Source organism: Geotrypetes seraphini, chromosome 8 (assembly GCF_902459505.1).
Source record: "Geotrypetes seraphini chromosome 8, aGeoSer1.1, whole genome shotgun sequence".
Taxonomy (NCBI): Eukaryota; Metazoa; Chordata; class Amphibia; order Gymnophiona; family Dermophiidae; genus Geotrypetes; species Geotrypetes seraphini.
Genome location: NC_047091.1, coordinates 161630919 through 161649133, shown reverse-complemented (window position 1 = coordinate 161649133; position 18215 = coordinate 161630919). Strand labels below are relative to the sequence as shown.

The following is an 18215-nucleotide window of genomic DNA, read 5'->3' as shown; positions in this document are numbered from 1 at the left end:
TCTGACTCCAGGTACCCAAAATTGTCTCAGACTCTGACTCCACAGCCCTGGTATCTGTACAATTGTGCAGCGGTTTCTATTCTTTTAATTGCTGGTGTGTGTTCATAGTGGCTGCTGACTTAAATTAGAAAGAGGCAGCACATTGGTGTTTCCATTTAAACTAAACTAAACTAGGTTTGTATACCGCATCATCTCTACATTCACAAAGCTCGACACGGTTAACAGGAGTTAGGGTAGAAAGGCACTCTAGAGGAGGGAAGGATGAAGAGGAAATTTAGAGGACTAGAATAATCAGAGAGGGAGGAAGAGTTACATTTTTGAGAATAACCAGGTTTTCAAATGTTTACGGAAGAGTTGGAGGGAGCTCAGATTCCTAAGAGGGGAGGTAAGGTTGTTCCAGAGCTCAGTGATTCTAAAAGGGAAGGAGGAATCTAGTTTTCCTACAAGGGAGACGCCTTTTAGAGAGGGAAAGGAGAGTTTCAGTTTTTGGGTGGATCTGGTGGAATTGGGGTTAGAGGAATTCCAAGAAAGAGGAATAAAGGGGGGTAGGATGCTGTGTAGGATCTTGAAAGTGAGGCAGGCACATTTGAAGTGGACTCTGGAGATTATTGGAAGCCAGTGGAGCTTGGACAAAAGCGGTGAGACGTGGTCGAATTTGCTTTTTGCGAAGATAAGCTTAGCAGCAGCATTCTGAATCCGCTGGAGTCTTTGAAGGTTTTTCTTTGTTAGGCTTAGGTAGATAGAGTTGCAATAGTCCAATCTGGAAAGGATGGTGGATTGGACAAGGACGGCAAAGTGTTTTTGATGGCACTTTCCTCAGCATGTGAAGGCTGAAGAAACATTTTTTTATTAGGGAGTTGAGGTGATCATTGAAGGAAAGTGTAGAGTCAGTGATGACTCACAGAATTTTACTTGAGTATTCAAGATGCAGAGTGGGGCCAGAGGACAGAGGGATGGCGGTGGGTAGTTGGTCCAATTTTGTAACTTAAAAGTTTAAGCACAGGCATGAGGTTTACAGGCATTGAGGAAGTATCTAGCAGCTGAGACAATAGAAGCAGTCTACATCAAGTAGTTGATATGTTGCTACTGGTTGGGGGACAAGGAGAAAAGATGACATAATGATTAGGAAGCAGAAATAAGACACTAAGAGGGGAAGAGACGAGAATGCAAAGTGGAGAGGATCGAGGAAATATGCCACATGGCAGAATACTTGGACAGAGGGCCCAAGAAATGGAAGAGGAGCAAAAGAAAACATAGAGGGGTTGAAGGGGGAAGATGTGTGTGATGAAGGAACACAGAACTAAAAGAGGAAGAAAAGAACCTTGAGAAAAGAAGAGATGGGTGGGAGATAAGTTTTGGCAAGATGAAAGGAAAAAGGGACAAAGGAGGGCCAGCGAAAAAGAGCAACAATCAGACACCGAAATGGAAAAAACCATAACATACAGCTTACTGGCTGAAATTAGAACTATACCTACTTGCTGCTCTTTTCGCAAAGAGCTGACAATCTACTTTCAGAAATGGGCCTTGCTCAATACATGCCTTATAACGCTTATTATAATTTGTAGTGTTTTGTCCTTATTAACTTGTTCTTAATTTGCTTTTTGTAATTTTTTTTGTAAACTGCTTTGAATCCAGTTGGAGATATAGCAGTATATAAGACATCATTAACATTGTTGTTTCCTGTACAAAAAACTTTTAGGGCAAAGGTAGGGGAGGGACATTAAGGTGGGCAGACTAGATGGGCCGTGGGCCCTTATCTGCCGTCTATTTCTATGTTTCTATGTTTCTATATAATAGTTACTTTTTGAACAGCCCTTGTATATTTTATAGTATCAGATCTTTATTCATAAAAAAATACTTGTATTCAGATACAACAATCTTATACTAATCTCCTTCAAAGTAGTCCCCTTGGGCTGCCACACACTTCTTCCAACGGTTCTGCCACAGTCAGAAGCAGCAGTGGAACGCCTCTTTTGAGATTGCTCACAACTGGTCCATCACATTCTGTATGATGTCTTATCTTGACTAAAATCTGGTCCCTTTCAAGGGCATTTTCAGCTTGGGAAAAATCCAGAAGTCACACAGAGCCATGTCGGGAGAATAGGACGCCTGAGGTATCACAGGTGTGTTGGGTTTGGCCAGGAAACTCCTTATCAAATGTGAAGAATGGGCAGATGCGTTTATCGTGATTTTATTTATTTATTTAAAAAATTTATATACGAAGGCAACGCAGAACCTCTTGGTAGTACCCCTTGGTGATGGTTATGCTGTGTGGTGCTTACTCGTGATGAACCATGCCATTGGAGTCAAAGAAGATGGGCAGCATGACTTTGACATTGCTGCGGACCTGCCTTGCTTTTTTTTGGCCTCAGGGATGTTGAATGCTTCCATTGTGATGACATCAACTTGGTTTCTGGGTTGTACCCATAAACCCAGGACTCATCACCAGTGATCACTGTGCTGAGGAAGTTGGGATCACTGTTCAGTCTCCAGCATGTCCTGTGCAATCTCCAAACGGAGTTGCTTCTGCTCGATCGTTAGCAGCTTTGGCATGAACTTCACTGAAATTCTGCTGAAGCCCAAATCCTCAGTCAAAATGGAATTAATGGATCCAACGCTGATGCTCGCCTCGTCTGCAAGTTATCTGATCATGATTTGACGATCCTGCATCACTAGGGTCCTCACTTGGTCAATGACGATCACATTTCTGGATGTAGAGGGCCTACCAGAACGTGCTTCACTCTCCACTGATATGCGGCCATCTCTGAAGTGGCTATACCATTCCTTTAAACTGGTGTGGAGAATGGCCCCTACCTATCTCTTACCACATTTCGAGCTACACATCCCCATTAGGACAACCAGAAATTCCAATCTTTTTGCCTATCCAAGGATCACTGATTGCAAATACAGGTCTTTCTGGACAGAACTTTGAAGTTTCAAGCTAGCAAACAGCAGACCTGGCTAGGCAATTACATCAACAGAGCCAGGTTAACCTACGATGCATTTCGGAAAGAAATTAAGACAGCACTGTTCAATAGATTTATCTCTTAATCAGTTACCATTTCTAATATGATTAACACCATGCTGATAACTTGAGAAATATGTGTATTTTACTAATTGTATTCTGTAATTCACTGACTGTATTGTGACATCTTCGCTATTTGTAATCTGTAATTCGCTGATTGTCCAGCTCTCTTCACTGTAAACCGCCTAGAAGTCGTAAGATTGTGGCGGTATAGAAAAAATAAAGTTATTATTATTTATCTGTGTGGTGGCCATTGCTTCGTCCCCGAAGACCTGTTGAATCATGCGGATCATTTCCACTTGGGAATTGCCAAGCTTTACACAAAATTTAATGCAGTAGTGTTGTTCAACTTTTTCTGTCATTTTGTCAAACGAAAATCAGATGGCGCTCACTTACACTTCCTCACTCATCGGCGGTCTGCCTGTGACTGACAGCTTCTGTAGGCATGAAAAAATTCAAACATGCACGTTAGGGTCGCCAAACCATGCCTTCCTAGCTTTATTTGTTTAAGCAAGAAAAATTAAGGTCCGATACTATTTGAACAGCCCTCGTATACTAATATATGCACATTGCTGCAGAAATTATTAGGGATATGCAGAATTCTCGCTCACTTACTGCAGACTCAGATCCCCGAGCCTTCTGCGTAATTTCTCTCCCTAATGCATTCCCCCATAAGTCCCAGTGAGGAATAATTGAAGGAATTTTTTTTTTCTCTGCCACTATTAAAGAAATCGACAATCACAATCAAATACCATCAGTCATTATATCTTATGTATCAATTTCTGAAAACTGCATACATCTGGCCATTCTTTGTAGCTTATAAGTTTATACTTTCTTTCATTATATTGAAAGACCCACAAACTTTGGATCAACCACCCTAATTAGAAGCCATCAAAAGCGGTTCCCCTTGCAGGAAAGTTACCCGACACTCTTTTCTTTGGCAGCAAGTTTCCTCATATGCTTCAATTTGTATGTATGTATGGTTTGCTGTTAAGTTGCTAGTCTGTTTCAAAACCTGATGCCTGTCTGCGTCAGGGCAGGGTTCATCTGCAACAAAACAGAATGAAACCAAATGTATTTCACATCTTCAAGATCAGAAGAATCTCACATGTTATTGAAATTTCTACACTTTACATCTAGTGTTATGCATGGTATGTGGAAGGGTCAGATTCATTGCCTGAGTGAAGTCTCCTGATCCATGGATTGTCTGGGCTCGAACATGACACTGAGGTAGTATTCAGAGGCCTAAAAAGGAGGGAATACTACAGAGGAGCAGTGTTGCTTTAGTGGTCCTGGACCGCCTCTTAGCCCATCTAGTTTCTGGATATCAAGAATATAAGGGCATGAAATAGAATCACAGTGAACAACTTAGGAACTACTGTAGAACAATAATAAACGTTTAACAATAACATTTCTCTCGCTTGTACATGAACATGCTTTAGGTGACTTACAATAAGTCTTTATAAAACAACAAAATATAGCACAAAATCTGTTGAAGTATGTTGTTGGATTATTTTTAACCAGATTTGCCACTGGGCTGCTCTTTAAATATGTGTGTTCAGGTTTTACTGAATGACCTTAATTCTGTAAATGGCATCCACATTTGGGCACCGTTTATAGAATAGCCCTCCGCACTAAGATCCATGCCTAATTTTAGGCACAAGGGTTTACATCAGCTGAAACCTTGTGTAAATCCTCATGCCTAGATTAGGCACAAGTCTACCATATTTTATAACACTGCATACACATTCTATGTACATGCCCATCTTTAAGAGTATTCAGTAGACTAGGGAAATGTATATGTAAATTCAACTTGTTTTCAATTAGCATCAATGCCCAATTGTATTGCCACAGTTATGAGCAATATATAGAATACTGTAATGTCTGTCTAAACTTCTTTGTACTGTACTAAAATGTTCTCCATAAACTGTACTATAAGTCGGCTTGCACCTCTGTAGGCATAGCGCGACTCATAAATCTTAGATTAGATTAGAATCTTGGGCTGTATGTTGAAGGGTGTCGACAAAGAAAAAGATATGTAAAAAAAATAGTGGTACTATGGTTTGTCTATTCAGATATGAGATTTATTAAATTGAACCAGTTGGGTTCAGATCTTGTGTAAAGGCCAGTTGATGGTCCTGAAATTCACCTGAATTTGCCTAGTGAAAAACTGGAGGAAAAACAAAAACTCACCACAAACTACAGGCATCTTCATCTGGTATCTTTTGTTAAAAGAAGCTGTGCGTAGTCGCCAGTTTAAATATTATATGTGAGGGCTTGTTTCCTATTGGTGCTTCTCAACCTATTCCTGGAGCCATCAAGCCAGGTGAGTTTTCAGGATTGCACAATGAATATGCATAAGAAGATTTGCATGTAAAGAGTGTCTGCTATATGCAAATTTCTCATGCATATTTATTGTGGATATCCTGGAAACCAAGGACTAGATTTAGAACTGCTGTTCTTGAGAATTGTTAGATACTTTAGACCAGGAGTGTCCAACCTTTTGGCTTCCCTGGGCCGCATTAGACAAAAAAAATTTTTCTGGGGCCGCACAAACATTAACACTAGCTGATGAGCAAGAAAAAAGGCTGAGCAGGTCCCAGATTTGCAATCACTAATATAGAAGATGTACATATCTAATAATAAACCTTCATTAAAGGGACACTGGAGAGGAATCCAAAAAAGCAGTAATGCTTACCCTGACTGAGTGATCTTCCACATGCACCGCTGACAGTGGGAGCAGCCAAAGGCTTCCGCATCCCCACTCTGATGAGCAGGGATGCGCGCTCCTGATTTTCCCATTCGCTTCTGTTACAGCTATGGTGAGCCTCATCAGAGCAGGGATGCTGCATCAGCTGTCAGCGGCGCAGGTGGAGGATCGTTCAATCAGGGTAAATATTAACTGCTTTTTTGAGCCTCTCACTTTGAGCTTAGGCTCCCTCAAAATGAACGTCTCCCCTGCTGTAGCTAGTTGGGAAAAGCCTCACCAACTGACGGCCACCTCCTTCCCTCCAACTTCCCAAGTTCTGCAGCTGGAAGCAATATTGCAGAGCTGCTGCCTTCCCTCCTCCCTGCCCCCCCCCCCCCCTTAGCTTTCATGCATGCATGAATGCAGTGGCAGCTTGAGGATATTGCCATTGGCTGCAAAGCTTGGAGATTTGGGGTTGCTAGATTGGAGGACGATGTCTTCAGGTTGCAGGGTTTGGGAATCTCCAATAGCTCAAGTATTTGTAAATTGCACTCAGGCGGGGAGAAACTTTGGTGCCCATCCATTAATTTTGGGCTCCAGTCCCTCCCCTAAATAAGCTGTATATGATTACACCAGTGAATACAAAAATAATTGTGATGCACATATCCCAAAGCTAACATATTCTAGTTAATAAATTCAAAATAAAACCATTTTTTCTACCTTGTTGTCTGGATGTTTTGTTTTTCCATCATCTTGGTCCCAGTTTCTCTTTCTGCTTTTTGTCTTATCTTCAACCAATTCTCTGCTGTCCATTTTTTTTTCTCCTCTTCTCTCTTGTTCCATTTCCTCCTTATACCTGTCTCCAACATATTAATTTTTTCTTTTCAGCTTTCTTAACTTTTTCTTTTCTTTATTGACTCTGTCCACTCAAATCTTGCCTTCTTTCTCACCCTTTTTCTTTTTAAATGTTCAGCTACCTCTTAATTCTCCATCTTCTCTCGGTTCCTAACTCTCCCATTTCCCATCTCACTCCTTTCCCAGCCTCCTATTTCCTGCTATCTACTCCCCATTACCACATTTCTACCACTGTACTCACTGCTCTCTCACTCATCTTGTCATCTCCCTTTTGACCTCATCCACATGGCTCATCACTTTTAGAATCCCCCTCCCTCTCTCCACTGGTCAGGCTATAACTCCATGTCCCTTTCTTTCCATCTCCTGCCTAGCATCTTCTTATCCTAGCTCTCCTTCTGCTCTCCCATGGGTCCATCTCTCCTCCTCTATTCCCATGGTCTAACATTTTGCTCTCTCTCTTTTCTGTTTTTCTTCTTGCCTCCCTCCTTGATGCTGAGCATTGAAATGGAGGAAAAAAAAAGAGATATGCTGCATCTCAAGGGCAGGATTAATTTGTCGAGGGCCCCTAGGCACACAAGTACACTGGGCCCCCTGCCCCACCCCACCATGTGCCCAGGTGGAACGGGAAGCTTTGGGCAAGCAGCACCACTTGCACAATTACAGTTCCCATTTCTTTCTTACCCGCGTTGCTTGCTTGTCTTACTTTCCGTCGATGGGGGGAGGGGGTGGCTGCATTGCCGATTGGGGCGAGTCCCACTTTGCCGATCGGGGGAAGGGGCCTGCATTGCCGATCGATGCTGGAGGGGCCCATCACCATTTGAAAAAAACAATGCTGATGCCCTCCATCGGGCCCCCCTGACCATTTCGGGCCCTAGGCAAGTGCCTACTTGGCCTATTGGTTAATCCTGCCCTGTGCATCTCTGCCTTCCATCCACAGGCCTAACATTTCTCCCTCCTTCCCATCCACAGGCCTAACATTTCTCCCTTTCTCTTCCAAACTGACCCCATCCCATCTCTCCCCCTACCTCCCTTCCCCAGGTCCACCATTTATTCCTTTCTCTTCCCAACAGTTCTCCCTTTAAGTATCTCTTTCCCTCTTCCTCCACACCAATGCTATAAATTCTGTGCAGGGTATCTGGATTCTGCAGGTTAAGATGAACTACACCATTTCCAGAATGCTTTTGGAGAGTTATCAAAGGTATGTACAATTGATCTGGATCTCTAGAGCACCTGGTTTGGGGCATTTCCACCAGCTATGTGCAGTGAACTTTTATCCCTGCATGAGGAACTAATCTCAGAATAATTTTTAGTCTTCTTTCTGGATAGAGTGAATGTCATTCAAACACAGTCATAGCTGCCAGTGCAGAAATTAGAAATAAATTTAAAGAAATGGGTCAAGTTATTTTGGTCCTGTTCCCATTTTGTACTGTATATGAAGCTTTCAATCCCTTATACAAAGTTCTGAGTTTATTCAAGACCACATATATGAAATACCCCAAAATACTCACCAATTAATAATTCAGAAACTCCAGTCAGATTCTCAGGACTCCTACAGACACTTTGCTTCTTGGGACACTTTTTTTTTTTTTTTGCAAGCCGCGCACCAATCCTCTTCCCTGCCCCTACTCCAGGGGTGTCCAACCCACAGCCCAACAAGGAGTTTAATATGGCCCAGCTTCTCCCTCCCTCTGGTGGGTAGTTTTCTGACCAGGCTCCCTTGCTGCAGTCATCTGCGGACGGTGTCGGCTCCTCGCACATGATTCATTGCTGATTCGGAAGCCTTCTCTCTGACATCAGAGGGAACGCTTCTGATACAGCTGCAGATCGCGCATGAGGAGCTGACGACACCCGCAGACAACTGCAGCAAGGGAGCCAGCCAGAAAACTACCCGCCAGAGGGAGACGCTGGGCCGCGGGTTTAGACGTTGTATAACAAGTACAGGCCTGCTAAAAGATGCTGCTGGAGCTTTACTCCTGCCTCCGCTACTGGACCTCATCTACTTTCATATCTCTTGTACTAACTTAGCCTAACGATAATCATTTATGGCGTTGCTTCTCACCCCTTTCCTGGAGACACACCTAACCAACCAGGTTTTCAGGAATACCATAATGAATGTGCATGAGATAAATTTGCATATAGCAGACACTCATAACGTGCAAATCTTTTAGTGCATATTCATTATGAAAATCCTGAAAACTCACCTGGCTTGGAGTGGGTTGAGAAACACCAGTTATGGGAACAAGCCCTTCCTTATTATTTAAATGGGTAACTGCACACAGCTTCTTTCAACAAAAGACACCAAAACAGTTGATGCATTATCCACAGTTGACTACAAATTAACGAAAGATTAGGTTCTTACCTCAATAACCATGTATCTGTTACTATACACAGGAATCCCACAAACCGTGAATCTGCAGAAGGGTGTCACTTTAAAATCTTGAACTCCTCCCCTTCTGCAGGGGAGAACAGCTTCCTCTTCAGTTGGTACCAAAGCAATTGAACTCCACTGAAACATAAGAAAAAAGGAAAGGCATGGGGAGCTTCCTTGGCAATAAACATATTCTGTTTTGCTCTGAAACTTAAGCAGTAGAACAGTAATCAACAAACATTTAACAAACAAACAACCAGTGAACAATAAATTTTGCACATGAGTAGCTAGGAACCAACCTGCTAAGTTCAACTAATATGGGTTAGAGAACCCTCCAAAGGGAAATGGAACAGGGAGCCCCTGGTTCCTCTAGCAATATCTCTGCTGAATCTTAGATACAGTAGATTAGTTCCTGAGACACACTGGCAATGTCCAAGGCAGGAAGCAAGCAACTCAAAAGTTCATCCAGGGTAGGCTGTATGGACTCCTGTATATATTAACAGAAACAAGATTATCGAGGTAAGAACCTAATCTTTCTTGGACACATGAAGTATAAAGAGTATCTGCCTGAGCCCGATTCTTCTTCGGGAACTGGTTCTATGGCACGAATGTCCAAGAGTCATTGCACTGTTGCTCGGACTATGGCCTCCTTCAACCGTCTGGCTGGGTTGTCTAGGAACAGATCTGGAGGGGGTCAAGAACTCAATCTTGTGCCCCTCCTGAATAATGTCTAGAACCCAACGGTCAAAAGAATCTGCTCCCATTCGTTCCAGAAAGCTGACAGTCACCTGCCAATGAAGAGTGGTGGCTGCTGTCCTGGCATCATTGTTGCTTCTTGGAGACCAAGCCACCATGGGCTGCTGGCACCTGTGACTTCCTATCTGTCTGGACCCCTGAAAGGACCTCTGAGAAGAGTAACCAGAGGAGAATTGACAAACCGCGTTGAGCTCTACGAACGTGGAGATGATGCAGTATACAAACCTAAGGATTAGATTAGATTAGATTAGGATTTCCTAGAGGCACGAAAACAGTCTCTACAGCCCCCGATAAAACGATAGCTCCTGCTGTCCGGGAGCGATTTGAGACAGCGATCTCTCATACTGGCCATGATGTTGTCTAGCCCTTTGCCAAAAAGCATCTGCCCCATAAAGGGTAATTGGCCGAGTTGCCCGTCTATTATCTGATCAGAGCATTTGGCGGGCAGAAATAGATTAAGCTGAAACCTTACTCAGGATTCTGATGTCATAAAGAGCATTGGCCATATAGTCCACTCCCTTCTTGAACAGGTAGGGACAGGGGTCCCCAAGCTCCAAGGAACTAGTCTGCAATCTGGTATGACAGGCCCATGCCATGAAGGAGGCAACTGCTGCAGCTTTAATAGCCAAAGCCAGCGCTTCAAAGGAGAAATTAGGTCTTGCCTACTAATTTTCTTTCTTTTAGTCTCTCCAGACAGGCACAGATGGATGGGTTTATGCTCCTCTGCCAGCAGGTGGAGACTGAACACACTGAATTCTAACAGTACAAGTGGGCTATGTAGTCCCTCATAGAACCTGTCTGATGAATAGCCATCACAATCCTATTAGGCACTCTATAATATCAATCCACTCAAAGGTTTTTCAAAATATTGTTTAAATTTATATCATGCCTTATGAAGCAGCTTATAATACTTTTAAAAGACACAAGGGGAATCTCTGAATGCCACTTGTCTGTTATTGATTCCTGCAGTACAGTGTGGCAACACTCGTCACTGGCTCACCCAAATGTGTCCTCTATTCTAATCTATTTTTTTTTTTATTCTTCACACTGTTTCTACTTCTAATTTTTCATACTGTTTCTGTGCTCTTTAATAAATAAATAAATTATACTAATAACATCTTCAAAGTCATTTCCAGGATCTCAATTCATTTGATTTTTTTTTTTTTAATCTCTTCCATATGTTTTCTTAGTCATTTCATTACATTATCACTCTTTCTAATTCATTTCAAGTAGTATACTGAAAATTTCTTATCCCCTAGATAACTTAGCTTGTTAGTGCATTGTCGCTGTTACACTACGCCCCACCAACGCGTTTCGTATCTTCCTCAGGTTGGGGGAAGTGCCTTAACTACAACAAAGCAAACACAGCAACATAAGATTTAATAGAAGGGGAATATCAAAGAATTAATTATCAGCATTATATCATTCCCTTTAATTCTCACGCTGCTTACAATAGGTCATCCAAATATGGTTGCGGGATTCAGTTGCTGCATGATATACACCCCCCTGATGACATCATCCACAGGATACCCAATCATGCACTACTCTTCGGTCAAAGTCTTCAAAGAACTTTATCAGTCATCACAATCCACACATCAGGTAGCTTCTTCAAAGAACTTTATCAAACATCACAATCCACAATCCAAACCTACCATATCCTCCTATACTTATTCAGCTAGAGTTAACCAATCGCTGGTTTCATTCAATCCTGAAGGCTGCATAGTTTGTAATTCATGCATCCAATGGAGCTCTTTTAAATTTAGCATCTGAATGTATGTGGGGCGGACCATTCACCCTGTAAAAGTGAGATTAACAGAACATAAGTCACGGGTCCTTACCCAGAATGAGACTACCCTTCTAGTATGCTATTGGAAGTTATTTAAACATTCAATGAAAGATCTTAAATTGCGGGTGTTAGACATGGTGGAGGTAGGGTGGGAAGGAGGAAACTTCATTCGGACGCTAAATTTAAAAGAGCTCCGTTGGATGCATGAATTACAAACTATGCAGCCTTCAGGATTGAATGAAACCAGCGATTAGTTAACTCTAGCTGAATAAGTATAGGAGGATATGGTAGGTTTGGATTGTGATATTTGATAAAGTTCTTTGAAGAAGCTACCTGATGTGTGGATTGTGATGACTGATAAAGTTCTTTGAAGACTTTGCCTGAAGAGTATTGCGTGATTGGGTATCATATGGATGATGTCATCAGGGGGGTGTATATCATGCAGTAACTGAATGCCGCAGCCATATTTGGATGACCTATTGTAAGCAGCGCAAGAAAGCGAATGAATGAAATGTAGTTGGTGAGTAATTAAAGGGAATGATATAATGCTGATAATTAATTCTTTGATATTCCCCTTCCATTAAATCTTATGTTGCTGTGTTTGCTTTGTTATTGTTAAGGCACTTTCCCCGTTCTGAGGAAGATACAAAACGCATTGGTGGGGCGTAGTGTAACAGCGACATTGCACTAACAAGCTAAGTTATCTAGGGGATAAGAAATTTTCAGTATAATACTTGAAAATGAATTAGAAAGAATGATAATGTATTGAAATGAATGAAATGACTAAGAAAACATATGGAAGAGATAAAAAATCCAATGAATTGAGATCCTGGAAATGACTCTGATAGTGTTGTTAGTATATTTATTTATTTATTTATTTATTAAAGAGCATAGAAACAGTACGAAAAATTAGAAGTAGAAACCGAAGAATACAAAAAAAAGAGATTAGAATAGAGGACACATTTGGGTGAGCTAGTGACGAGTGCTGCCACACTGTACTGCAGGAATCAACAGCGGCCAAGTGCCATTCTGAGATTCCCCTTGTGTCTTAAAAGTATTATAAGCTGCTTCATAAGGCATGATATAAATTTAAACAATATTTTGATAAACCTTTGAGTGGATTGATGAATAACCAAGCAGGAACTCAAAACTAAAGCTCTGTCTAGAATTTTTTTTTCTAAAGTAACAGTGCAAAACAAAGAACAATTGTTAGAAAAGGATCTAAACAGCTAATCAATACTAACCCCACAGTTAACCAACTACCCCAGATGAACCAGATGTTGCTTTTCCACAACCACTATTTATACTCCCCAGAAAAAAAGAAAAAGGCAAAAAGAACAAAAGCACAAGATTGCAATTCTGAGAAAAACGCTCTTCGCATCAACAATCAGAAAACACTGGGTGGGTTCTGTGCCGGTCTGGAGAGACTAAAAGAAAATAAAATTAACAGGAAGCCCTAATTGCTCCTTCTTTATCATTCCTCCAGACCAGCAAAGATGGATAGAGCATACAAAAGCAGTACCCATCATGGGTGGAATCCCCAAAGGGCCACCACAAGAGTGCATCCACCAATAATGGTGTCCCAACACATCTGAACGTCCACTTGGTAGTGACGCACAAAAGGCCAAAGTGCTGCCTTACAGATACCCACTGAAGACACAAGAGAGGACTCAGCCCAGGAAGCTGCCTGACCCTGAGTAGAATGAGCTTTGAGAAAATCCGGAACAGGTTTCTTCTGAAGAAGGTATGAAAGTCTCTTTGATCCAGCATGCGATCGAAGCCTTAGAGGCATCTTCCCCCTTATGACTGCCCACCAGGAGAATAAAAAGTTGATCTGACTGCCTGAGCTCCTGAGTCCGTTTCACATAAATGCAGAGGACATCCAACTTGTGCGACTGCCTCTACTCTAAAGTACTCTCCCGACTACCCAAAACTGACAGGGCAACAGTCTGATTCACATGAAAAGGGGAAATGGCCTTAAAAAGAATAGAAAGAACAGGCCACAGCACCACCACATGCTTCTTTGAAAACTCCAAGAAGGGAAAACAAGAAAGGGCTTGTAATTCTGACACACACAATGGCTACAAGAAAAACTGTCTTCAACGTAAGGTCCAAGCACCTCTAGAGAAAAATTGGGGAGGTGGGAAAAATGGGAGGAGGGACTCGGCTGCCCGAGTGCGACGCCACCCATGGGACCCCAGCTTAGTCTGACAAGAAAATAGGGGCAGATAAAAGGCCACTGCCTAACCTTTCCAACAGACCCTGCCAAGGCCTAAAAGAAAACTACACAGACTTACCACTTCCACCTGCTGGAGACCGAGACCAGGAGACCGAGAACAGATGGTTCTTTGAGGGACTGCACAGCCCATTTGTACTGTTAGAATTCAGTGTGTTCTCAGTCTCCACCTTTGGGCAGAGGAGTGTAAACCCATCTGTCTGTGCCGGTCTGGAAGGACGATAAAGAACTATCTTTTAAGGACTACATCCACCTTACGGTCCTGTTCACCTTTAGCATCACTCCATCCTTACTAGGAAGGGAGGGGCGCTTGGTCACTTGCGCTACTGCGGAATCCATGTTAGGCTGTACAAACAGCTGCTGGAAGTCTGGAGCCATAGGATAGAGCCTAGACATAGCTTTGGCCACCTTTTAGAGAATGTTCAGGCAACTCTCATTGGTCAATGATTAAAGCGGTGATGTCTGGTGAACAGGAAAAAAGCCATCTCTGCATTACTGCCATAGATAACGGAGCACTGGGAGGTGGAGTACTCTTGGGCATCGAGCTTCCAGCGTAGAACAGTTGTCAGAAATGACATCGGAAACAACAACAATTTATTATTTCTATAGCATTATCAGGTGCACGCAGCGCTGCACATTGTACATGTTAGAGATGGTTCCTTCTCAGAAGAGCTTACAATCTCATTATGACAGAAACAGAAGCTAATTTTGAAAAGGCATTGCACTGAATGATCATCACAGTGATCCACCGCCACTCCTGACTACTGGACCCCATCAGGGATCCCAAATCATCCACAGACGCAGGAGAGCCTTGTGACAGGCATGGAAAGAGACTTCCAATCATCCCATTATGTTCCAAAGAAACCTTGACAGTAGAATCAGATGTGGCCTATTTTGTTTAATATTTTTATAAATGACCTTGAAGAGGAAACAACAAGCAATATAACGAAGTTTGCAGATGATACAAAACTCTCTAGGGGACTGCGAGGAGCTCCAGAAGGATCTAAACCAGCTGGAAACTTGGGCGAAAAAGTGGCAGATGAGTTTTAACATAGACAAATGCAAGGTGATGCATCTAGGAAAGAAAAACAAAGAACATGAGTATAAGATGTTGGGGGTGACATTGGCCAAATGCGAACAAGAAAGGGATTTGGGGGTACTGATAGACAGAACCCTAATACCTTCAGCTCAATGCGCAGCGGCGGCAAAGAAAGCAAATAGGATGTTGGGCATGATTAAGAAGGGGATCACGAGTAGATCGGAAGAGGTCATAATGCCACTTTACAGAGCAATGGTCAGACCTCACTTGGAATACTGTGTCCAACACTGGTCTCCATACCTTAAGAAAGATATAACTCTATTGGAGAGGGTGCAGAGACGAGCCACGAAACTAGTCAAAGGTATGGAGAATTTGAGCTACGAGGAACGTCTCAGAAAACTGGGACTGTTCGCCCTAGAGAAGAGAAGACTGCGAGGGGATTTGATAGAGACTTTTAAAATATTAAAAGGATTTGATAAAATAGACCAGGAAGAAGCATTGTTAACATTTTCGGAAGTCACACATACAAGGGGCCACAGCCTGAAGCTGAGTGGCAGCAGGTTCAGGACAAATGTCAGGAAGTTCTGTTTCTCACAGTGAGTGGTTGGAGCTTGGAATGCTCTCCCGGAGGAGGTTGTGGCGGAGACTACTGTTCTGGGTTTCAAGCGCAAGTTGGATGCACATCTTCTTGAAAACCATATTGAGGGATACGGGAAATCCGGGTTTCCCAATAGGTGTACTTAAATGGGCCGCCGCGTGCGCGGATCGCCGGACAGGATGGACTTCGGTCTGATCCGGTGAAGGCATTTCTTGTGTTCTTGTGGTAGAGGAGGAAACGCCTACTTGAGTGAAAGGTCCCTCTGAGGTAGAGCCAGCATGCCCTTAGGCAGTGCAGCGCTTCCTGGTCATGTTAAGAAGGCTTTCCATAAAAGGCTGACAAAATTAGAAAAGCCTTGCATTGGAGGATCTGAGTCTCCTTGTATGACACCGGACTGGGCAATAGGCGGTTCATCTGCCACCAAGCGCTTGCATTTCACCTTTTCACTGCTCAGACCTATTTCCCTTAGATTGGAACTTCCAGGATTTGGGGCGCTCTAAGGTCTTGGACGACTGAATGAGGGCCAAGCCAGAACCTTGTGCCTTTCCTCTTGTGCACTGTGGCACGTGGAACATGGTCACTATTCAGCCGGTAAACCTGTGCCAAAAAATGCAGGAGTCTGGGCTGGAAAGGCCTGGGGCATACATGAGAGGTGATCTATAGGCAAAATGAATGGTTTTGAGACAGAAAGAAAGAAAGTTTAAAAAAAGATTGCAAAAAATCCAAGATGGCTGCCATCAGAAAATTTGTGGCAAAAACGGGCCATTGGAGCTAAATAAAAAAATTTATCTAGATATCAAAACTCATCCTCTTGTCCATCCCCTCTCTTATAAATTTCCCTTCAAAGTCTCTACCACTCTTGTAATTTTCTCTTCAAAGTCTCAATCATGTAAACAGCTCCCTAAATTGTAATTTTTCCTGGAAATGTCCATTTATCTTCTTTTGTAATCCGTCTAGAACTGCAAGGTACTGGCGGAATAGAAGTCACTAATGTAATGTAATGATTTTAGGGTTTTGGAGGAGGGGGGAACTAATCTTAGCCTCAGAAATCCTTTAAAAAATGACATTTTCAGACCCCCCCCCCCCCCCCCCGATTTTCCCCATAGGACTTCTGGTGCCTGTCAGATTGTAGCAGCCTGCCTGCAGGGAAAGGATTTCTGCCTCAGAGATTTTCAGGAACATCAGTATCAATGGAGATATTCTGACTGCCGGTTTGTAATGCCAAGTTTGTTAGGTAGTCAGCACTTCATGGCATACAAAAAGACATACACAAGGTACTGCTTATTATACTAATTTATTCATTACATAAATTGCATAGCAGTAATATACAAAGCATAAATAATTTAGAACAACTTCACTATGATTGCAACAATACCGCCCCTCACAGCTAGAGCATCCCCTTTTCAGGCAGCTGATGGACCGGGTCAGTCATGGGACTATCCCTTTACGGCACAGCGATGAATTCGGAGGAAAGTCCCACGCTTGCTCCTTTTTACGGTCTTCACATTACTTGCTATGTGACTGACTATCATGCCTCATTCTGTGCTTCTGAAGTAAACAGCAGTTTTGAGTCATCACACTTTAAACCAAGATAAGATTCCAGCCTCCACCCCTAATGAAGTATCCTGAGATTCATTGTTCATTGCTCATGCTGTTTCTCACATATACCAAATTTCACAAGCCAGCTTCTGGAAAGGGCTGTACATGGTTGAACAGATCTTGACCATGGACTCCCACCCCTGAAATTCCTCACATAGCGATGGAGGGAGAAACTACACAGCTGGCTGGCTTCCTGATACCCAGGGGGTTCTTACTCAGGGGCTCAACAGCCTGTGCTCAAGCCTCTGAAGAATCAGCAGGTAAGCAGCTCCCAGAGGAACAGACCCTGAGCTCCTAAGGAACACCAAGCAGGCTGGCTCCATAGGTATTCTGAAGATATTGACCTGGGAGCAATAGTTCACCCATGTGAGCCTGTGTCCTTTCCCCGGTGGAGTACACCCAAGAAGGATACCTCCAAGCACTGAAGCCACAAAGAAAATAGCACAAAGAAGCAGAGCAGATCAGAACACACCTTCTGAGTTCGTTTACAGAAGGAAAAACTGAAGAGGGAGCAGTTCTTTACTGCAGAAGGGGAAGAGTTCAAGATCTTAGTGACACCATTCTGCAGATTTGTTGTTAGTGGGAATCAACAGTTAAAGTATGGACTCCTGTGTATATATAACAGAAATTTGTGTTCTGTCTCTGTTCAACATGAGTAATGCAGGAGTATTAAGCTTGAATGATCTCTATAGCAGATGGGATCTTTTGGGGGCCTATAACCCATTGACTGTCTTCTGACCTGAGAATGCTCCTTTCATGAAAAGCTGCTCACTTGTAATTTGGTTGATCCCTGATTTGATTTTTCCCCCTTTGCAGGAAGAAAAGATATTTACAAAGACTGCACAAGGAAAAGTTCAGAGTAGTTACAAGCAGTCACTACAGGAAATTGAAGAGCTCCTGAAAAAAAGACTCGATACCATTAAAAAACTAAAAATTTAAGCAAAAAAGGTTCTACAATAAAGGTGAATGAAATTTACTTGCAGAGAAACAGCATCCTGATTGACCATCGTCGGAATCCAGAACTTCCTCACAAACGCATGAAGGACTTTAAAAAAATAAATAATTTTTTTTTTAGGTTTAAAAAGATATATATACAGCTGATTAAATTATTGTACATAAACTAGAAGCAGGACCCTCATGGGTTTGACCACTTTTTTTATACATGTTCATACATGATGTAACACAAACATCAGAACGTTTCCTTCCCTCTGTTAATAAGGGCGACAGTCTGTAAAAGCAGCAATAGAAATCCAGCATATACCAT

General features: G+C 42.5%; 1 protein-coding gene across 3 annotated transcripts in view; it reads left to right on the top strand.

The window, feature by feature from the left end:
* Positions 1–17935, top strand: part of NAA25 (N-alpha-acetyltransferase 25, NatB auxiliary subunit) — a 209941-nt gene extending 192006 nt beyond the window's left edge. For 2 of the 3 annotated variants that reach the window (XM_033956518.1, XM_033956515.1), the window contains exon 24: positions 17768–17935. In XM_033956518.1, coding sequence (XP_033812409.1) covers positions 17768–17890 — 123 coding nt within the window. In that variant the 3' untranslated portion in view covers positions 17891–17935. Of the gene's footprint in view, positions 1–8960; positions 9176–17767 lie in introns of those variants that run through there. The other variant, XM_033956517.1, reaches the window with a different exon arrangement.
* The last annotated feature ends 280 nt before the right edge of the window (positions 17936–18215 follow it).